This window comes from Bipolaris maydis, assembly GCF_028858645.1.
Source record: "Bipolaris maydis strain C4 unplaced genomic scaffold PSV08scaffold_2, whole genome shotgun sequence".
NCBI classification, from domain to species: Eukaryota; Fungi; Ascomycota; class Dothideomycetes; order Pleosporales; family Pleosporaceae; genus Bipolaris; species Bipolaris maydis.
The window spans coordinates 3,047,520-3,066,612 of NW_027093858.1; the positions used below are offsets into that span (position 1 = coordinate 3,047,520).

The 19,093-nt window shown below is 51.2% G+C and overlaps 6 protein-coding genes across 6 annotated transcripts; 1 reads left to right on the top strand and 5 right to left on the bottom strand.

Annotated features, from left to right (window-relative positions):
* Positions 1-2,243: 2,243 nt before the first annotated feature.
* PSV08DRAFT_384934 (uncharacterized protein) lies at positions 2,244-4,049 on the bottom strand (the record flags this gene model as incomplete). Its single annotated transcript, XM_014224712.1, has 1 exon — positions 2,244-4,049. The coding sequence occupies one exon, from the start codon at positions 4,047-4,049 to the stop codon at positions 2,244-2,246; it is 1,806 nt and encodes a 601-aa protein (XP_014080187.1).
* A 5,790-nt stretch (positions 4,050-9,839) lies between these two features.
* Positions 9,840-10,764, bottom strand: PSV08DRAFT_270263 (ras family-domain-containing protein; the record flags this gene model as incomplete). Its single annotated transcript, XM_014224714.2, has 4 exons — positions 10,735-10,764; positions 10,558-10,672; positions 10,223-10,498; positions 9,840-10,102 (listed from the first exon to the last, which is right to left on the bottom strand). Coding segments are annotated over exons 1-4 (631 nt in total), but the record flags the coding sequence as incomplete, so codon positions are not given.
* Positions 10,765-12,595: 1,831 nt separating this feature from the next.
* Positions 12,596-13,919, bottom strand: PSV08DRAFT_270264 (MoaB/Mog domain-containing protein). The gene is made up of 4 exons (XM_014224715.2): positions 13,667-13,919; positions 13,595-13,612; positions 13,397-13,545; positions 12,596-13,340 (listed from the first exon to the last, which is right to left on the bottom strand). Exons 1-4 carry the CDS (start codon positions 13,847-13,849, stop codon positions 12,716-12,718), a joined length of 975 nt encoding a protein of 324 aa, XP_014080190.2. The 5' UTR covers positions 13,850-13,919; the 3' UTR covers positions 12,596-12,715.
* A 144-nt stretch (positions 13,920-14,063) lies between these two features.
* On the top strand, positions 14,064-14,885 carry PSV08DRAFT_195990 (uncharacterized protein). Its single transcript, XM_014224716.1, has 4 exons — positions 14,064-14,087; positions 14,149-14,251; positions 14,373-14,503; positions 14,555-14,885. The coding sequence occupies exons 1-4, from the start codon at positions 14,085-14,087 to the stop codon at positions 14,744-14,746; spliced, it is 429 nt and encodes a 142-aa protein (XP_014080191.1). The 5' UTR covers positions 14,064-14,084; the 3' UTR covers positions 14,747-14,885.
* Positions 14,886-17,496: 2,611 nt separating this feature from the next.
* On the bottom strand, positions 17,497-17,973 carry PSV08DRAFT_399298 (uncharacterized protein; the record flags this gene model as incomplete). The annotated part of the gene is made up of 1 exon (XM_014224717.1): positions 17,497-17,973. One exon carries the CDS (start codon positions 17,971-17,973, stop codon positions 17,497-17,499), a length of 477 nt encoding a protein of 158 aa, XP_014080192.1.
* A 257-nt stretch (positions 17,974-18,230) lies between these two features.
* Positions 18,231-19,055, bottom strand: PSV08DRAFT_407584 (uncharacterized protein). The gene has a single exon (XM_014224718.2). The coding sequence runs from the start codon at positions 18,879-18,881 to the stop codon at positions 18,474-18,476; it is 408 nt and encodes a 135-aa protein (XP_014080193.2). The 5' UTR covers positions 18,882-19,055; the 3' UTR covers positions 18,231-18,473.
* Positions 19,056-19,093: the final 38 nt, after the last annotated feature.

Sequence of the window (19,093 nt, forward strand, 5' to 3'; positions counted from 1 at the left end):
GTAGAACTGAGGAGGGGCCTGGAGGTATTCACGAGTCTAGCAGCTGCAGTATGCTTTCGAAGCAGAAGACCAGCCGGCCTGTAATAGCCCGGAAGGTAAAGACACTGTAAAAGGAAGTGCAGCGGCGCTCGAGAAGAACATCAGGAGGCCGTACCAATGTCAAGATCAAACAGCCGTGGTACGCTTGCTAAACGGAGAAGCCGCGGGCAATAGCTCGAGCGAGGGACTTCGGGGAAAGAGAAGCCGCGGACTTATCTTCGTTTCAAAACACAATTGATTTCCATGTTTATGATATTTTTGATACTACATGATGAAACTTCGAAATGTTGTGAAGAGCAGAGCCATAACAACCATGTTCGGATTCGGCTAACAACTAAAGAGTCGAAGCATTAACGTGTTTTACAAGCGAGCGGCGCGTACAAGCGAGCGGCGCACCCCACCAACTTTGCACACCTCTCTCATCTTATCATACCATGGCTCCACGCAACGTTGCTCAAATAGTATCAAATGAAGCAGATGTACAGCTTGCTATCTCCTCTATAGCTAGTAAACAGGTCCAAAGTAATAAACATGCCGCAGCACTCTACAATATAGCTGAGACGACGCTCCGCCGCCGACGCGCTGGCAGGCCTGCCCGACGCGATTGCCAGCCCAACTCAAAGAAGCTTACCAAGCTAGAAGAGGAGGTGATTGTTGATCATATACTTGATCTTGATCTACGTGGATTCTCGCCTACCTACGCAGCTGTGCGCGATATGGCTGATAGACTGTTAGCTACACGCGGCGCTGGCCAGGTTGGCGTCCACTGGCCGCGTAACTTTGTCAATCGTACAGATAGGCTTACGACGCGGTTTAATCGAGCTTATGATAGGCAGAGAGCTCTATGCGAAGATCCAGTTTTAATTAAGAACTGGTTTGAGCTTGTGGAGCAGACAAAGGCCAAGTACGGCATCTGTGACGAAGACGTCTATAACTTCGACGAAGCTGGCTTTATAATGGGCAAGATTACAACTCAGCTAGTCGTAACAGCGTCAGAGAGGAGGGGCCGGCCAAAGGCAGTTGAGCCAGGCAATCGTGAGTGGGTGACGCTGATTGCAGCAATCAACGCAGCTGGCTGGGCAGTCCCACCGTTCCTTGTCTTTGCTGGCTAGTATCACCTATCTGCCTGGTACGAGGAGGCAGAGATCCCGCGCGATTGGGTAATCGCAGTTAGTGACAATGGCTGGACGAACAACGAGCTAGGTGTCGCATAGATAAAGCACTTCAATGCCCACACGAAGACTCGCGTTATCGGCACACGTCGCCTGCTTATTCTTGACGGCCATGAGAGCCACCAGTCTCTAGAGTTTCAAGAGTTCTGTAAGGAGAACAACATATATACGCTCTGCATGCCGCCTCACTCATCTTATCTACTCCAGCCTCTTGACGTTGGCTGCTTCTCGCCGTTAAAGCGCGCGTACAGCCGCGAGGTGGAGAGCCTAATCCGCCATCACATTAACCACATCACCAAGCTTGAGTTTCTGCCAGCGTTCAAGGTAGCGTTCGATCGATCCTTTACGGCAACCAATATCTGCTCTGCCTTCCGCGGCGCAGGCCTTGTTCCTCTCCAGCCAGATGCTGTTCTATCAAGGCTTGATATAAAGCTCCGTACGCCTACTCCACCAGCTGTTCTAGAGGCTCTCTGGCAGGCTCGCACGCCTAGCAACACACGCGAGCTTGAAGCTCAATCAACGTTAATACGTGATCGCGTTCAGCGGCATCAAGGCTCATCGCCAGCTTCAATTATTATGGCAATTAACCAGCTTAAGAAGGGGGCTGAGGTAATGATGCTCTCGGCTGAGCTAATGCGTGATCGGATAGCTAGCCTTGAGAAGGCGAACGAAGCCGCAACAAAGCGTAGGCAGCGTAAGAAGAAGCGGATATAGAAGCAAGGAGTGCTAACAAAGGGAGCTGGAGAAGATCTACTCGCTCAGCGCGAGGCTGATCAGCAGATTGCTTATGAAGAGCGTCAAGGAGGAGAGCGATCAGGTGTCAGCCGCCAGGCTCTAGCGCGGTGTAGCAGGTGTAGAGAGACTGGCCATAATTCGCGTACATGTAAGAAAGATACTCTAGATAGTATTTAATCTACTACCTTAATATATATAAATTTTATTTAGTTATGGTAGAGCTATATACGTAGAGAGGTGTGCAAAGTTGGTGGGGTGCGCCGCTCGCTTGTACGCGCCGCTCGCTTGTAAAACACGTTACTCATGAACAACCATAAAAGCCGTCGCTATAGCCGATCTGCATTCCTTCTTCATAAGCCTTTCTTCCCTTTGCAACTTCCGTTTCACTCTCTGCCGCTCTGCCTTCTTCATCCGCGCCTTTTCAATCCTTTCCAACTCTTTCTCGAGCGGGGATTTTCTCTCGTCCATCTGCACCGGTCGAAACTCTGAATTTGCATTTGGCCATCCGCCTCCAGCCATCGCTGCAAAACTAGGTCTGCCGCGGAAACGGCGACGCTGTAGAGCCACCTGCTCATTGCACTTGTTTTTATCGACAAGAACAGGAAAATCTTCTTCTGAGTTGCGTAGTTTGAATAGAGTGGGTTTCTTGGGTATCTTCATGATGAATACGTGCCTGCCGTTGTGCCAGAAAGTGTCGAGACAGTTTCCGCTTTGTCTCATGCGGTTCTTCGAGCGACTGGCGTAGACGGCGCAATTCCCATGGTATTCGTCAAGGAATACGTGGGCCTCTAGCGATGCTTCAGGTTCTGCTGACGAAGGAGTGAAAGGAGGTTTGCTTAGCGAATAGACGTCTGCGAAACTTTCGTTGCGGAGAAAACCAGTGACATGCCAGTAGCTATGTAGTATAGAACTGGCTGATAAGAACCGATCGAGTTGTCTGGTTCTGTTGGTTAAGATTTTGTCTTTCCATGTAAACCGTATGAATGCACCTGCAGGCTCTCCGTTCATATCCTCAGCAATCTCTGATTCAGATTCCCAGGTTTTGACTTTTTGAGCTGCTTTTGTATGGTGTTTTCCATGCTGGGAAATAGGCGTATCCTCAAAGTCATGGGTATAGGGATCATGGCATCTTACGCGCCTTGGAACTGAATCGATATCTTGACGTCGTAGCATATAGCCTGGCCATGAAGACTTTTTTGCTGTCTGAGAACGTATGAATGCAGCTGGTAGCCATAGTGGGGGCTGTGCAGAACGGTACACCACCCCTTTCGAGCTTCGTCTGCTCGCATTGAGACGAGTCTGTTTCGGCACCGTACTTTTCGAACATAGCTTCCAGGATTTACTCTTTCCGGCTCCACGTCTCCAATTCTTGAGTGAGGATCGGCCGTGAGCCGTACGCCACTCCACCTTAGTCTCGATTTGAAGCGAAGACAAGGGATTTTGCTCGAGGTTATCGACAATCTCCAGTATAGTATCATGTCTTGTTAGAACATTGGTAAATCCGGAAGGCTCCTTTTGCACCTTGTTCCTGTGACGTGGTTTGTAGCACAGTCGTTTCTCCTGCAGCTCCTGTTGTTGCCTTTCATAGCTTTCCGGGTTTGCCTCTTCCGATTTCTTCCAGATCGTACATTCAACTGGATCGGCGATAGTACCATAATCATAGCAACACTTAAGATCACTTATCGAATAAGAGAACAAAACTGTGAATTTTTGACCGTCAGAAAAAGACGGGCTACATCGCACATGATACGAAGGATCCAAAGGATCCCAGTATATCCCCAAACTGGACATGATGATACGCCTCCTTGGTCTTCTGAATTCGCGGTCGAAGTCTTCCAGCAGTGAGCGGCATTTATCGAAGGAAACCTTCAAAGCGATCTTCATCTCGAGCAGTGGCATTGGCAAGGGTTGATCTTCCGACACTACATCTGGTGGAAGGGACTCTTCTTCTACCCGAAATGATCTCTTAGTGGATAAGATATCCGTTGACTCCCTGGGCTTTTTTGTTCTCAGGTCCCACCGCTCTCTTATCTGGGAATCGAATCGAGACTCGGAGAAGCTTCTCTGCGAATGAGAGGTGTGCGGCTGGATTGCAAACAACATGGCTAATGCAGTGAGAACGATAGCTTGCAATATTCCGCCTGTACTTGTTTTTAAGCCACAAAGCAAGCGTCAAGAAGCTCTTCTCCGGTTGAAACATGATGGGGAGAGAGGAGCAAGGCTGAACAATGGCTCAGCGCAATCCAGCGGCCTGACTTCTCATCCAATCGCTATGACCTACCTATGTGGGTCAGACTAGAACAATAAGGCTGAATCAGCCACGGTAAATGCCAAAACATCCTCTTTCGTATCGCTTCTGAGGGTGTCGCAGGCTGTAATGGGCTTGGTAAAGTGGGGTTCATGCCGTGATTCTATTGGCTGATATTTGCGGCCACCAACCAGCATGCCCGACCTATCTACCTTGATGCTCTCATGCAAAAATCACGACACCCATCCACTTGGGCCTAGCGCTGTCAAATGGGATGTAGCATTGTGGCCACCAGTCATAGTTTGAAAATGCCGTTAGACTACGCCCCAAATCCAGCATTGGGTACTTTCAACCGCTCTACTTTCACTACAAAAACGGTGCGGCCTCCAATCAAGATCTCCTATATTGCAGCCCTCAACAGTGTCCAGTCCTCATCTGAACGAAGATTGCGGCCGCGAATCAAACTCACCATGAGTGTAGTTTGCGGCCCTCAACATCAACCATAGGATATGGAGATGAGAACTATATAGATGGAGTGAGACGTACGAACTCAACACAAGCAGCAAAAAACCAAGCTACATTATACATTTGAAGTCCATGTTCAAAATTTGATTGAAACATCTCTCGCCTACAACCTATTCCTCACCATGCAAAACTACCAAACCAAACACATGTCTGCTCCAGAAAGTTCATCCAACCCAACACCGGATGCCCAAACTAGCAATGGCATCAATAAAGCGGCCAGTTGGAACACGAATTCCAGTGAGCAAGTTGTGCTGGTTCGTGCATATATAAAAGACATGGATGCAGCGATGACTGACATGAAAACAGCACAATACCCAAGAATCAAAGGAAACAAGTGTAAAAGAAGGAAAGACAGCATGGCACATGGAGCGATGGCTGAACGAGACGACCAAAGAGTCGACATGGAGTGTATATGGGCGTCGTTTCTGACCTTTGATGGATGCGTGGAGAAAATCATAGGGTTTAATGGTTGGGTATCTGCGGAAAAATGAGACGTAGAAGAAGTGGCGAGCTGAATCGTTGCGAGATCAGTTCTGAAATGTATCTTGTCGTGGTATCTATTATGATACATGAACCATACATGTTTCGACATCAATATAAATAGTCTATGATATGCTTCCGCTTATTGGAGGAAAACGTACCCACCAATCCAAGTTCAACCTGCACTTCTCGACTCACCATATCCTTTCCCCATACCAATTCTAAGATTCGTAGACTTATATGTACGTACATACCCAAAGTGACGTACTATTTCAAGCAATACTAAAACAGCAAGACCTTCTTCAAACCCGCCATTCCCCACCGACTAGCCGTAGCAGCAACCCCCCCTCCATCATCCTCACAAGCATCAACACGCTCCTCCTTACGCCTCCCCCTTGCATCCCTCTCCCCCCAAACAAACCCGGTTCAAAAAACGTCAGTCCCAAACAACTCCCCACCACACCCCATTCCCACCGACCTAAAACCCCTCAAGTAGATATCAACCCTCCCACATACTCCCCTTCCCCTCCTGCAAAACTCCAACCCACCCCAATCCCCTCACCAATTCCCCCACTCAAACCCCTCCCCAGCGCCAAGCCCTCCCCTCCCTGCATACACAGCACACAGAAACACACAAACCTTCCTATCCCGGCAACCCATCGAAACCACTCCATCGTCGATTCACTTTGCCAATCTTCCCCCGCGAGGGGTGGGGTCCTATCATTTTAATCCCGGACACACACACACATACACACACAAAAAGGCATCTTTTTTTCATTGGGGTGTGGTAGTTTTGGCAATATTTTGCTCGCTAATCGAGCAAATTGAGGAGAAGGGGGAAGGGAAGGGGGGGGGGGGGTGGTTGCGTAGTGGTGGGGTTATGTCATTTTTGGCGCATGGTGACGGCGTATATGTGGGGGGGAAGGATTGTGGAGTACTATTTTTGCAATGTTACACTTGGAGTCAAGTTGTTGTTGTGCAAAGGAGGGGGGAAGGTATGTGAGTGTGGGAAACTGGTTGCAACTTTGGGGTACGATGAGAGTGGAAGGGTTGGGGCGCATGTGACCAGGGTAGGTTGATCGGGGAAGGGAGGATGTGGCGTTGGGGGACGCAAGGGACGCGGGTTGGACATTGGTTTGTATAGGTAGTGAAGGGTATCGGAAGGGAGGAGAAGGTTTGCGATTGGCAAAGAGGAATGGTGAGGCTGTTGGGAGGGTGCGGCTGAGGTGGTAGGTTGGGGGATCTAGTAGTTACGGGTACGGTAAACGATTTAGCTTATTTTTGCTTTTCCCCCCGAGATGTAAAGTAGCAAAGGCTTGGTAGAATGCGTTGAGTCCATTCGAGACCATGCGTGTGAGATTCAAAAATGACAGAGCATGTTTGCTCTTTCCATCTAGAACGTTGTCGTTCTCTCTCTCTCTCTCTCTTGCCGAGTGAGCTATGTCCTTCCATGTCAAGTCGCCTCGTCACAAATCTCGTTTCGGTTCCTTTCGACGCGGACCCAGATGCTCACACATCTTTTAGTCTGCAACCCGAAAAAAATAACCTAGTTTACTCGGAGACCCCGAACCCTTGCAGTCAGTCAGCGCGAATGCAAAGCTGACATAAGGGGGGTAGGGACGGCGCCCCAAACTATGAACATAGGGTAGTTACAGGAAGTACATGTACACATGCAAGATTACCCGCGGAGCCGCCGATCTACGTGCATAAGCGGCCAACTTCGTTCCCGAAGTTTTCTCTTGTTTCTTGCCCCAGTTCCGCGCGGCGTGTCGTACCATGTAGGTCCGTCTTAAAACTTTTTCTTCTTTTTTTTTTGCACTTCCCGTCTAGTAAGAAAATAATTTGATAATGGGTTTATACGCCAAGAGCGCGCATCATCACCTTGTAGTACACATTGGAAATTTCTTCTCTTTTGCCTGCTTCCGCGGTATGTGCAAATCCGTGTTCGTGTTGCAGTTTTTTTTTCTCGATATATCTCATATTGCACATGTATGTATTTGTACAACAGCGCAACGTGGCTCCGTGGAACGGGTTGCATGTGAAGGTGGCGGGCTTGGAGGGTCTTGCGATGTAAGAGTGAAACTGGACAGGTAGTAGATGTTATAATCTGGCTTGGACAATAGGTATGTAGTTTCATATACGTAGACAAGGATCAAGCTGGTGCTACATTTTACAAACGGAAAGAAGGGAGGGGTTCCCAGATTAGAGATGTAGTCCTTCTTGGCAGTTACGATACTTGGGTGTGCGGAAGGTTCCGTTGTCAGACGGAATGCGAGATGCAGAAGGGCCGCCCGGCGTGTGTAATTACCTGGTGACATGCTGGTACATGTGACATGGCCCGGTGAGTGCTCCGCTTTAGATGTATCTGACGAGAAGAACCGAGTTTGATCGGAAAGAAGAAAGAAAAGGGGGACTTAGCTTGGCTTGTAGAGCCTGGAACGGGGTTTGGCTGACGAGATCACGATACGCAGTTGCAGGAGTACTAAGCTAGACTTCTAGAAGCGGACAAGTAACAAGCTGCGTATGATTGGCTGCCGACTATGAGAGGGTTGAAGCACGTGAAACCTCGCTCAAGTATTGATATCACGTGATTTCGAGTGTCCTGGACGAATTCCATGTGTCCGGGGGCAGATGGCTGGCATACCAGATTACTCCTCAGCTACACCGATCAGGGAGAATCCTTCTCATCTTGCATTCCCATCCCACAAACATCCATACTCGGAAGAATTAATACGCATGTTATGCAGACGGGTCTTTGGCAAACCCGATGCCCGTCAGGCTGGGCAAACACAAACAAGGAAGGAGGGCGGTTGCCATCAGGATTGGAGACTTCCTCTATCGTCAACAATCTGGATTTCTATGTGCCAATCCATTGGTTCAAATATCGGCGAGGAAAAAAAAAGAGGGCCCAAGGTGCTCAGCCCAGGCACCACACGTGCACGAGGCGGGATGGGGGCAGGCTGCTGGGATATGGGAGATAAGAGCCAATGCAGGGATGAGCAAAGAGGAAATGACGAGGCAAAAGGCGTCCACTGGAGTAGAGATGAGGCCCACCAAAGAAACGTGCATACATGCCGCGGCGGCAGCCGGGAGGCTTGCTGTCAAGGCTGTAGGAGTAGCGCTCTAGTAGTTACTTTTTAGAGTACTCTCCACACATGGACATGTAAGTGGGTGGACGCAAATGCAAGCCAAGCATGCACGAGGTCTACACATGCTGCCAACCGAAGGGCATCCCGCGCGTCCTCTATCGGCTGCGGAAGCGAGCATGAGTAAGTAGGCTTTTTCACCTCTGGTATTGCACATGGCCCGGATAGGCTAATCTACAAGCACTGCATGTGTAATTGGTAGACGGCGGGATTGCCGGGCGTGGTGGCTTGATTGCCATTGGATGTAGCTAATGGAATTTGGTAAGCATAAAAAGTAAGGAAAAAGAAAACAAGAGGTAAATTCCCATGAGAAGAATGCCATCCGAAAATGTTTGTACGATATAGACGGACACTCGGATGCGTGGATGGCTACTCCTGGTTGTGCAAGCGTGTATGTACTTACTTAGTTGTCTCTGCATTGACAAACTGCGCACGTGTTACCGGACGGCAAGAACGGCGCATCGGGCTCGTCCCAGCAAAGTCGCGTCTTGCGTCTTTCCCCCCCCCCATTCTTATCCCCATCCAATCCCATGGCCCAACGTTTGAAACCCAGATCGGCGACAAGTGGTCGTTAGGGTAGGCGGAGAAAAGAAAGGTGTCCCAAGGCGGGAAGTAGTCCATGGGGCGCTATGCCACTTGACCGTGTCTTGTCAATCTCAGCTGCCATTCTCGTGATCAACTTCCCCTCTTTTTGCTCGCAGGTTGGTCTTGAAACGGCCGTGCATGAATAGCGCAAGACATGTCAGAATGCAGGGCCAATCACGCTCCGCTCCTCCACTCACGACTCGTATCACAGTGTGAATAGGGCCCTAGGGCGTGATGATCTTTGCTATCACGACAGGCCTAGTCGCCGAGGCTCCGGGGGGGGAGGCCTAAGCTCGATAACCCAACATCAACAGGAACAGGACAGGCCCGCGGCATCATGGTAGAGATGAATTATGTTCATAGAAGTTAGGTAAAAACAAAAAGTTAAACAACTCTAAAAGTCTGTCAAAGGGAACAGCACAAATCTTTTGACTCCCAGAAGCATGCCGCATCGTACCTCACATGGCCACCTCCCCCCGATAGGAAATACACGGTACCGATCAAAATGCCATAACACAGTCGGTCTAAATAAATTCAAGGCGGATGCCAAGAGCGCCGCCAATCAGCAAAAGGTTGAAGAAGATGTGTGAGAGAGAAGAGAAGAAGAAGAAGGAAGAAAAGCGGTCGATACCAGTGGGTAGTAGTAGCAGAAGAAGAAGGGAGGAGGGTGTTCAGAGGCGCGTCCAGTAGACGTGAATCCGTTAAAGTCGGTAATGCGAACCCAAAAAATGACAGTGTCCAAAAGGGAGAGACAATCGAAGGGCAGTACCACCAGGGCGGCGGCGGATCAGGCAGTACGTAATAGTTGGGCTTCGCGTATTTTCTTCTGCTGGACCAAGCAGCACCGCCAATGGCCAGGGCGGGGGCGACGGAACCGAGCGGTGTAGGTAATCTCTCCACAGCCTAACCCGACAACAATGACAATCGACTCCAAGTACCTTACATTACTGCGCAACAGCAGCCCTTCTTCTCGGCCTGCTCGTCCGTCTCGAATGTTGTCTTCTGGGGGCCGGCGCCGTTTGAGTTAGAGGGGCCCGTGTATGATGACATTTCCTTGTTGTATCTGCGGATTTCTCGTACAATATCGTAGAAGGCGTTGTCGACGTTGATGCGGGACTTGGCTGATGTCTCGATGAATTTGCAGCCAAAGTTTCGCGCCAGAGTTTGGCCCTCTGAACAGACGTGCGGGTTAGCTAAAGGGGGGAAACAATATCGGGAAGAGAGAGAGAGAGAGAGAGAGAGAGAGAGAGAGAGAGAGAGAGAGAGAGAGAGAGAGACGGGGCGGCGCGTACCTTGTGTCGAAACTTGCCTCTCGCCGTCGAGATCGCACTTGTTGCCGACGACAATCATGGGGAAGTAGTCCTTGTCCTTGACCCTGAGGATTTGCTGCTGGAATGTCATAATCTCCTCGAAGCTTTGCCTGTCGGTTATCGAGTAAACGAGCAGGAAGCCCTCTCCTGTGCGCATGTACTGCTCGCGCATGGCCGAGTACTCCTCCTGTCCAGCTGTGTCGAGCACATCGAGCAGCGCAACCTCATCGTCGATGACGCACTGCTTGCGGTACGAGTCTGGTCATGTTAGTGTGTGTGTCGGGCTTGGGAGGCGGCGCACAGGGCTGATCACTCACCCTCAATGGTTGGATCGTACTCGTCAACGAAGTGGCTCTGGATCAGCTGGATGGTCAAACACGACTTTCCAACACCACCGCCACCGACCACGACCAGCTTGTATTCTCGAAGAAACTGGAGCAGGTTAGCGGATGCGCGAATGCAAAAGGGGGAGGGGGAGCGAGGGGGCAGCGGACCTTGGATGCCATTGTGAAGGAAGAAGAAGAGATGCCGGACGATGCTGAGGACGCCGGGCAATGGGTATATTAGATTTTAGCAAGTACGGGGCCGAGCTCAGTGACGGGTAACGGGGCCAGGGCTGGGTGAGGCGGAAACAAAGAGCGACGTGCTCTCGAGATGCAAGCGAGAGGAGACGGGCACGCAGACGTGTGGCGATACGACGCGCGGTGGACGTGGTGGATGGGAGAGGGAGGGAGGGAGTGGTCCGGGGGGTTGGCGGTGGCAAGCGAAGGAAGAGGAGTCGCGACCGAGAAGGAGCAGGAGAACAGAGCGGAGCTGGGCAGAAGCGGGCTGGGCAGGACAGGGTTGGAGGGCAGGGCAGGGCAGGGCGGGCAGGGCAGGGCAGAGAGGAAGCAGGGCAGAGGCAGCGGTCGCGGTCGCGGTAGTTAGTGGCAGCGTGAGCAGCAGAGCAGGCGAGCAGGCGAGCGGAGCAGCGCACCAGCTTGAGCAGCGGCGGCGTGAGGGCAGCTGGAGCAGCTGGAGCAGCTGGAGCAGCGCACTAGGTCCGTCTGGGGCGGCGTGAGCAAGGGAGCGGCTTTGGCAGACAGGACAGGACATGCACCAGCCCTCTGACTGGCGCGCCCGTTAGCGCTGCTGCCCTGTGCCCGCGACGCCTGGCCTGCGCGCCCACGGCCGCCCACACCACCATCTCCTCCCCGAGCCACCCAGAGCCACCCAGAGCCACCCAGAGCCACCACCAGCTCCATGACGCCGACGCCCCCATGAACAGGACCCGTCGCCCGTCCCCACCAGCCTCTACTACTATGTACCACCTTACTTGTGCGCCGGCTGCAAGGCGAGTAGGCCCGGCGTCTGCATGCAGCGCCGGCAGCCCTCGTCCTGTCCATGGCCCGCCTGTGAACACACGCACATACACACCACTCCCTGGCCCGCCCGCCTCACCACCCGCTGTGCACTACCGCCCTCGCGCCCACGCCGCCCCAAAAGCAAGCCAGGCAAAAGAGGCCAAAAGCGGCGCGTCGTCGACATACAGGCGCCACATCGACGGGCTGCCTCCGATGCTTCCATGCGATCCCAGCGCCCAAAACCATACGGCACGGGGTCCATAATGTCCTCGCGCGAACCACTACTGTGCACCAGGGGGGGGGGGGGGGGGTGGTTCGGCACCACAGGAAAAACACCAAGCGCTGCCGCAAACCATGTCGACCGCGTCGCTCTGCCACACCTGCACTGCATCACCCACGGCTGTCTACATCCACCATGCATCCACACATGCCTCTGTCCATGTCCACCCATCAACCCCATCTCTGCACCCATAGCCGCGGGCGCGACCATGCACCTCGGCGGCGGGTACCACAGTGCTTGGAGCGGCAGAGCGGGGATGCCAGGAACCAACCACTCGGCAGTCAGCACTACCCACGCCCCAAAACAAGCTGCCCACGTGAGCCCCGCCCACCACACACATGCTTTACTACACATGTAACATTCTCCATACATACACACTGCACTTCTCGTCATGGTAATGCCATCCGCCCCCTTGCCCCCTTGCCCCCTTCTATCCCTCGCTCCCTTACTTGTCACCCCGTCCCCCCATGTGCCAGTGCCAGTGCCAGTGCCGGGTCTGCTGCCCGTGTGTGGCGGTAGGGCAGGGCTTCATCTGTCTTCGAGAAGTTGTTCTACCACCACCACCACCACCACTACTACTACTACTACTACTACTACTACTACTACTACTACTACTACTACTACTACTACTACTACTACTACTACTACTACTACTACTACTACTACTACTACTACTACTACTACTACTACTACTACTACTACTACTACTACTATTACTTAACATTCCTCCACACGTCCCTGCATCAGCCCGTTCCTTGGTTGCGCTATATATAAATATACACATACACACTATTTACATACCATGTATTTACTTAGATAGTACACTTTGCCTACCATGCACCACATCACTGTCTACGAATCCTTGTCCGACGTTTCGCCGTCATCCTCGCCCTCTACACTGACCCGCCTCCCCTCCACTGCCTTTTCCACCTCAGGCACCAGGCTCTCCATAAACTCACGATCCCGACCAACCAGCGTCACTGTGTTGCGATCCTTGCCCCATCTCGGATAGCTGCCAACCTTGACTCCCCTTGGCTCCGCCCTCGCTGCAAGTTCTGTCAGGTATCCCGCAACGCTGCTTTCAGCCAGTGGCGTCGAAATCAGAATGCGCAATACCCCTTTGCCCTCCGGGTCCGTCAAGCGCGGCAGGATGCGGGGCTTCAGTCCGTCCAACAAAGCTTCAAAAAGTCGTGGCACACCAGGCAGAATGTGGACATTGCCATTGACCACGCTAACTGGCACCCACAGCGAATCATCGATAAAGACTACTTGATCTTCGTCCGCCAACGACTCGTCAATCGGCAGCTCAACCATGCGCTTCTTAGCCGTCAGCGCAGGCGAATCCACGTTCCAGTCAAAGCCGGGCTGTGACTTGTGCGGCTTCGAAAGACGCTTCATCCGCTCAAACGCCGGTTCGTGCAGCTTCAACTGCAAACCAAACGCCTTCGCTATCGATTGGTAGGTTATGTCGTCGTGACTGGACCCTCATTAGCCCAGTGGCTGCATGGCGTAGCGAGGGCGCTTTCAACTCACGTGGGTCCAATGCCACCGCTCGTCACCACCATATCATAGTTCTTCGACATGCGTCGGACTGCCTCAACAATCTCGCCCTCGTCATCCGCAATCACCTCAACTCTGCGCAGATTGATCCCCAGCGAGAAACACCACTTTGCAAAATATGCCTGAACAACATTAGCCGCAATGTCACCGCGTCGATCCGCCCTAGCATACCGAGTTTGTATCGACAGTCTAGGTTTCACGTCAGCTGCTGCGAACCATGAATATAGCGCGCCCTCTACAAACCTTTCCTCCCAGCACTTCGTCTCCTATGATCAGGCATCCCGCCGTGTGGATTAGACTCTTTTGCTGCGGTGCAGCCATAACTGATGACGTTATCGATTGGCCAAAAGAAGCCGCAGGCCGGTGCGCAAAGTTGGGCAATGGACGAGACAGTTGTCTAGCAACCTGATTGAGTCGTCCAAACATGAATCAATCAACAGGCCTCGACTCAGCAAAGTCTAAAACAGCGAGGTGCATGAGAAAGAAGAACTCGAGCAAAAGGCAAGGTGCATGATGGACATGATGGCTACATGGAGCTACTCAACTAGCGCCGTTCTCCGATCCCCCCCGCCCTACCCCACCAACAAGGGCCACCATCAGTCTCACACCACCTACAAACATTACCAAACTCTAGCATTCTTCCCGCTTATCGTGAAACATCATGGTAAGTGCTCTTGCCGCTACACATGCCACCAGACTAGACACTCTACTAATCATTCGGCCAGTCTTCGGAAGCACGACTCTACACCTTCTCAGACGAGACCAAGACCAAGCTACGAAAATTCCGACTCGGCACAAGCCGAGCCAAAGACCCGCAAGCTGTCATCTGTATGCTCAAGTGACCTTTCCATCATGTCTACTACAAGTGCCTTGCCGCAGAGCACTACTACCGAGGCCGCCACACGGGCTTGTTATACCATACAATGGCGCTGACGCCTCTGCGCGCCAGACGAGATCGATAAGAAGACGCTCGAGATACGACCGGTAGATGGCGAGGTCTATTCAGACGTCCAGTCCCTTGCAGACGAGCTTCCCGACCATGCTCCCCGATTCGTGCTCCTAAGCTACCCGTTGACACTCGTACGCCTACCATCAACATGACTCACTGAAATAAACCACTGAGACAAACAGAACTCTGGGCGATTGTCCGTGCCTTATGTCATGCTCTACTACCTCCCCATAACGTGCAACAGCGAGGTCAAGATGCTGTACGCGGGTGCAAAGGAGCTCATGCGGAACACAAGTGAAGTTGGCCGCATCATTGAAATCGATAGTGCTGAGGACCTGGAAGAGATTGAAGAGAAGCTCAAGGAGCAGGCATAGATTGCAGATCGACTAGCCACTGGATAGGCTTGAAAAGAACGCGACGTACTTGCGAAAAGACTACTCGACTACGCTTTTCGCACTACAATCCAAGACTCGATGAAGCACTCACATTGCCAACATGTGAAAGAATCCATCGTATCACCAATGCCCCCGTTTGCTTGCCATTATCAGCTTTGAAGCCATTGCACTAACACTGCTCGTACTCAACAGATAGAGTGGACACCCCCACAAGCAGTCTTCTCAGCCCACGAACGCGCCAACCCAGCACCATCACCTCGACTAGTTTGTCAGCCGATAACGACACGCGAATAGCATGTACAAATCATGAAACATATCGGAACACATGGGATGCCTCCATGCGGTAAAGTCGTTGACGATTGGCACCAAGTCTTGTATAGTCTTGCACCGGCTTCGGACGCACACGCCTTCGGCTCAGCGGCTTCTAAGGCCACTTTATGCTAACACTTTGGTGGCTCCAGGGATGTTGTCTCTATAGCGCGGAGATTTCGTCGCGGATATGATCGGAGGAATAGCGACTTGCGTCTTTGGTGCACGGTGCCCATTCACCTCGCTGCTCCTGCCCCTTTTTTGGCGTGCTCTCCCGCCCTATCAATAATGATGCTACCCCACATGTTCTCGGTTTGCGCTGCATCAGGGCCCAATGGCAGAGACGTAATTTCCTGAACGCCTTCTTCCCGCGACATTTTTCAGGGCTTCCTTGGCTTGTTGCGAGGTTGTTCACTCTCATGTGCAGCACTTGCTTGGTTAATTGCATTGCGTGGCCTGACCGACGGATGATATCATCACACACGATAGCACAGAAATATGATTTTTCCTTTTCATTGCTGACCTACTTTCAGGATTATCTACGTCATTCGGTCAATTAGGAAAAAACGTGTGTTTCACATAGAGCCCCACAAAATATTCCCAGAACCCACTTTTTTGCTTGGCCAAAGGGGGAAAGAAAAAAAGAAGCGTGCAAGGATGGACACGAGGATGTTGTAACGCGATCGCCACGCAAAAGCTGTTCATTTCCCAGTGACATGGGCGACGGGTGGGAAGACAAGGGTCGGAGCTTAATCACCTCATTTGGTGTCTTTTTTGGCATAGGCCCTCAAGTCATGGGGAGGGTGGAAGCGAAGGGAGGGAGGGAGGGTGGAAGCGAAGGGAGGGAGGGAGGGTGGAAGCGAAGGGAGGGAGGGAGGGCGGTGATCAAAAAGGGTTCAGGGATTCGAGTTGTACTATGCACTAACTAACAACACCACTTACCCGCCTTGACATGATCATTCTACTCACCCCCTTTCAGGAACTCATATTGTACCCAGTTAATTACATCAAACCATCGGATCAAACAAACCCTATTTCTGTATACAAATGAAGCAATCTTTGTCTATTTTTTCTTCTCCTCGGCACACCTACCCACCAATCACATATTAAATTTCAATATCATCCACACATAGGGCCCCCACCACCATCACCACCACCACATTACCGTAATCGGAAATTTCCCCCAACCGATAATTTTACTCTTCCTCATCTCCTTGCTCTATTTCTATGTTTTTTCCAACTTTTCCATCATCGCTTTTTTTTCTCCATCTCCATTGCTATTCGTCTCCAACTCTTATCACATGCCTTCTCCATCTCCTTAGCACTTAGTACCACCTTCACCTTCTCATCTCCCCCCCCCCCCCATCGTTACTTAGTTACATTACTGTTATGATGTAAACCCGTGATTTACGGAGCTATAGTATATGCGGATGATGTTAATAAACAATGATTCAAGGACGTGTGATGGGTTTAATTTGTGACAGAAAGCGGTAATGCGGTGCATTGACGTCCTTCCCAGAACCCCCCCCCCTTTTTTTTTCTCTTCTTCTTATCTCTTACTGTCTCTGAGTTTGTCTCTGAGTGTCTGGCTGGTTTGTTCTTGTTGATTTCTTGTGTATCGTGAGAAAAGGGGGGGGGGGAAACGTCTTGTTGTGTGATAGGGCGACGGGATGGATGTAGGGGGATGAGATGGGAGATGGTGGTAAAAGGGGGTTGGTTTTCTCAGTGAGTATGAGGGACTGAGCAGGGACACGTAGTAGACATGGAGGAGCTTCTCGTGCTGCAATGTTTGGGACTGAATGGTGATGCCAGTGCTGGTGCTGGTTATCTATGGGGACGGCGGTGCATTGTTGTTGTAAATGGGCTTTGAGCTGCTTGAGCTTAGATCGATATGGTCGTATGAGAGCTTTGGGCAGGTGTTTGCTGGACTTGAGTGGTGTTCTTGGGGTCTTCGCTTTGACTTTAGTATCGTATAGATTGAATGTGTGAGTAGTTGATTTGTCGCTGGAATTTCTGTACGCGGGTGTGGTAGGTCTATACGCGTCGAGTTTCTTTTACCGTGTCATTGGAAGCGAGGAAATGAGGTTGTAGATTCTCCATCGTATTTGGTTGACTTTGGTACGGTGATGATTGCTGCGCGTTGTTGTGTTCTTTCCACTCGTTTTTGTTTACGCTGCATGGAGTAGATGCAAGAAAGACTTTTTCCAACATAACCACATTCCAGATTCCAGATTACACAAACAATTTAATATATAATGTGAATGCTGACTTGACTAATATGCAACATGAATATGTCAAATCTCTGGCAAATTTAGGGTATACAAAAATAGTAGCTCATCAGTTGTGTCATCCAACGCCAACTCATCGTTCCATGAATACAAAAGAACCCAATAGGCACGTACAACATTGGAAGCAACCCCTCACTCCCTCATCTCTCTCTTCCTCTCCCTATCCCACTCCTTCTGCTCCTTCAAAAACGCCTCCTTCTTCACCCGATATCCCTCATGTGCCTTTGCCCTCTCCCACACCTCCCTAAACACCTCACTCGCCTCCAACTTCTCCTTCATGCCCACATGTCCCGTGCTCTTCTCCAGCTCCCTTCCCGTCTTCTTATCATACTTCCTACCTCCAGCATGATTCGCATACCTCTTCGCACGCGTCATACCCATTTGCAAGAACTTGCGCGCCATGTCCATGCCGATGAAGTCATCTTCGTCGTTGTAATGTAGGAACTTGGTGTAGATTGCGGATGAGGATTGGCGTGCGATGGAAGGGGTTTTGAAGCGCCAGAGGGGAAGGATAGAGGATTTGTAGGGCTCGAAGGTTAAGACGCCGGTTTCGCCACGGCCGATGCGGTAGGTCATGCGTTGGGCTTTGGTAAGTGGTTCAGTGGGCATTTTGGGTATATATTTGGCCGGGATTTTAGTCTTTTGGGAATATGTAGACGGCCATGGGAGAGTTGAAACAGTTGTTGGTAAGTTGTTGTCGTCTGTCTCTGATGACGTAGTGCGTTCACGCTATGCGACGCGCCATCACGTTTCCTCTGTCATGCACTGCCATGTGGTGTCCGCGTGCTGGGCCTCAGTCTCGGTGCAAGCGTTGTCGTTGAATGTACATCTAGTGATTAACGTGCTCTTCCAAGAATCGTGCACACTAGTCAAGTAGTCTCCGTACGCGAATCTGCGTTGGGTTGACATGTAATAGGGTCTAATATCCTCTAATATACATTGTAATGCATCCGTTTTTTGTATTTTTTTTCGTGATTTCTGCACATAACTTGCAGTGGTATAATTAGTCATTGAGCGAAGTATGCGACATTCACTAATTCCTTCACACTCCGCTCTGATGACGCATTGACATGCCCAATCCGGTGTATTGCTTTTCCTCTCCAGATCCGTTATTGCTCTCCAGTCTTCCCCCACGGCCTGCATATCGCCTTCTCTACTCTCTGTACAATGGACGGCTGTTGTTCTTTCTGGTCTTCCTCGTGGACGCCCAAGACCTGGCCAATCAGCCCGCCAGGCTTAGGGACGGGACATTCGCGCTTGGCCGCCAGCTTCTCCTCAATCAGCTGCCTCCTCCTCCTTTCTTCGCTCAAGTAGTCTTCATTAATCTCGCCATCGGATATTCTCCTTCTCCGCCGCCTTCTATTTTCTCCTGTGGGATCTGCTGAGTCGGCAAGTGTGCGCGGATCGACAGGACATGGCAAGATGTGTGGGGCAGCGACGACGAGGAATGAAATCATCAGAGTGGATGTAAAGAGCGAAGTCGTCATGCGCGACCGTGGGTGAAGGTGAGGAGGCATGTTTGGTGGGTGGTGTGCAAATTAGAGAGCGGATTTCAGAGGCATTGAGGGGCTTGGTGGGCTGTCAACGGTGTCGTAGTAATTGACCAGCAGCGAGAGAGATGGCACGAGGCTAATTGAAGTGCCTCGAGCAAGCGTAGACGTCGGGGGAGTGGTGGGCGCGGGGTTGCTAGTGATAAATGACTTTTGGTGGAGGGAAGGTCCAAGGCCGA

What these genes read in the sequence shown, in the direction of transcription:
- PSV08DRAFT_270264 (XM_014224715.2), bottom strand. Translation starts at nt 13,849, where the DNA reads ATGTTTGGACGACTCAATCAGGTTGCTAGACAACTGTCTCGTCCATTG. An exon ending in AGCGGTGGCATTGGACCCAC is followed by an intron (nt 13,341 to 13,396) that starts GTGAGTTGAAAG and finishes ATGAGGGTCCAG; the next exon opens with TCACGACGACATAACCTACC.
- PSV08DRAFT_195990 (XM_014224716.1), top strand. An exon ending in AGACCCGCAAGCTGTCATCT is followed by an intron (nt 14,252 to 14,372) that starts GTATGCTCAAGT and finishes TCTGCGCGCCAG; the next exon opens with ACGAGATCGATAAGAAGACG. An exon ending in TAAGCTACCCGTTGACACTC is followed by an intron (nt 14,504 to 14,554) that starts GTACGCCTACCA and finishes TGAGACAAACAG; the next exon opens with AACTCTGGGCGATTGTCCGT.
- PSV08DRAFT_407584 (XM_014224718.2), bottom strand. Translation starts at nt 18,881, where the DNA reads ATGCCTCCTCACCTTCACCCACGGTCGCGCATGACGACTTCGCTCTTT.